General features: G+C 38.7%; 1 protein-coding gene across 1 annotated transcript in view; it reads right to left on the minus strand.

The window, feature by feature from the left end:
• Nucleotides 1-2,153, minus strand: part of LOC119585022 (coatomer subunit beta-like) — a 7,948-nt gene that overhangs the window by 4,477 nt on the left and 1,318 nt on the right. The window contains exons 2-5 of the mRNA XM_037933639.1: nt 1,086-1,204; nt 730-959; nt 429-598; nt 19-226 (exon numbers count right to left, since the gene is read on the minus strand). Coding sequence (XP_037789567.1) covers nt 19-226; nt 429-598; nt 730-959; nt 1,086-1,176 — 699 coding nt within the window. The 5' untranslated portion in view covers nt 1,177-1,204. The remainder of the gene's footprint in view (nt 1-18; nt 227-428; nt 599-729; nt 960-1,085; nt 1,205-2,153) is intronic.

The raw sequence follows: 2,153 nt of genomic DNA on the forward strand, positions 1-2,153 counted from the left end.
ATAAATACTAATACTTGCCTTATAAATAAGCTCAACTATAACAAGCTGCAGAATGTCCCCAAAAGAGTTGACCTGATCAATGCAGGTGGACAGGTATGTGAGAGCTCTCTCCTGATCTGCATGAATCAGCATCATGAAAGCATTGCGCTTGCACGACATATCCTGTTCTCCCTCCAGGAAGTTTGAAATCAGTTCAGGTGCATCAGGGATCAAGAAATCAAAATTCCTGCAATGGAAGGAATGAATCAACCAAACTATTAAATCTAATTGTGAGAATTTTTCTTTCTTGCAATTCTTTCTTTTTAAGGAACTATTAATCCACATCCACACAAAACTCACTTATTTTTGAGTGATTACCATTGTATGCCATTGTAATAATTTGCCAGCTCAAATGGCAAGAAATCTGTATCTATCTTAAAAAAACTCACTTGTAAATAGTGAAGATGGCGAGGACTGCATTCCTCCGCACATAGGAGTGACGATGTTCCAAGCAAGAGCGGATGGTTGGCATCAGTGGCTCAAGCAGTTCCGGCTCCTTCAGCTTGCATAGGAACCTCAGTGTGGAGCCTCGAATGAACTCATTCGGGTGTGATAAATCCTGTGATGTTAAAGGAAGAAATATGGAGAGAATAGGTTGAGAGAAAAACAAAAAAAGGCAAAAAAGATTGAAAACATGCAAATATTCCAGATAAGCTAATATGTAATTCCCTCTTCAATGCATTGCTTTACCTTCCTGTAGGCATCGCACACAAGAATCATTTCCTGCAGAAGTTTGCCATCAGGAGTGGTCTTAGGCACAATCTCCCAGAAGACGAGCAGCAGCTTCTTGATGGTGTGATCTTCAAGGGGCATCACGAAGCGTATCACTGTCATCAGGATTCCTGGTAGACGTTCTCCATTAAGGATAAGCTGGATCACTTTCTTCAGGGCAGCCTGCTTACCAGGAATGTCTCCATTTTCTGTTGGTGTACACATGAATAGTTATTTCACTCTAATTCATTATTTTTAGGGGGAGGACTTAAGAAATTCTTTGTTATAATTTTATAGAGATCATCACTGATACAACACACTGTTTCATGTCTTACCAAGGTCCCGCTTCAGAGTCATTTCGCATGGCTGCTCTGTGTCCGTGGGAGCCTGAATGAGGGTATAACATGGCTGCTCCAGAGTACCCATGTTGCTGGTATGGGTGAGCACTTCAGACCTGCCAGCATTAAAGAAGAAAAAAATGAAACTTATGAAGCCATTATCTCATTCAGCTTAAGTTCTAAATTCATAGATTTTGTATAAATTACAAAGATATAAGAAACTGAGCAATGAAAAAAGTGAAACACGTCATGGGTGATCAGAAAACCGAACTGTCAAATTAGCCAGTAGAGGACTGCTCGTGAGCAATAAATGGATATGACAAATACATCTCGAAAAGTATGTTATGTGCAGAATATATAATGCATGACATACAGACATACCAAGAATGATTCTTCTTGGTATGGCTATGTCTCTCTAAAACTAAAGCCTTATTACTTCAGCTAAAAAGGTCAGGGTGTCCCCCTACTTCAACCCCCATTTCCCTGTGTCCCCCTAAACTAAAGAAATGCCAAGTGAACCCCATATTTTCTAGATGTAATGGGTTAAAACTATTTGCATAAAAATCACATGGGTCAACAGCTGAGTGATGTGTCTTTTCACAGATTTTAATAAATCTGACATCTCTTTCCACAAACTTTGTCGAGTACATGCAGATAAATATATATTAAACTACATTGAATTTAGTATGATCTATGAGATTGTAAAAACTTTATTAATAATTCAATTTCATTGGAATACTTTGGCAAGTACAGAAACACACTGCAGCAGTGTCAACGGGCTTCACTTTAAGATATGGAGTAAAATGAAAAAGATGGAAAGCATGGAGTATTTCAAATAGAATAATACTAACAGGTCGTGACATCACTGACCTATGCGCTCAAAGTTTTCTGCAACACAAGGTTAGGTTGGATTTGACTGTGGGAGCTAGGTAAGGACTTAATATTATTGGTCAATCAACCATGGGCTTTCATATCAATAGCTTTCCCACAAATACTCTGTGGCATTATATAGACAAACTTGATTACCGAGAACGATGTAAAACCAGGGGTATCATGTAAACCCAG

Source organism: Penaeus monodon, chromosome 19 (genome assembly GCF_015228065.2).
Source record: "Penaeus monodon isolate SGIC_2016 chromosome 19, NSTDA_Pmon_1, whole genome shotgun sequence".
Taxonomy (NCBI): Eukaryota; Metazoa; Arthropoda; class Malacostraca; order Decapoda; family Penaeidae; genus Penaeus; species Penaeus monodon.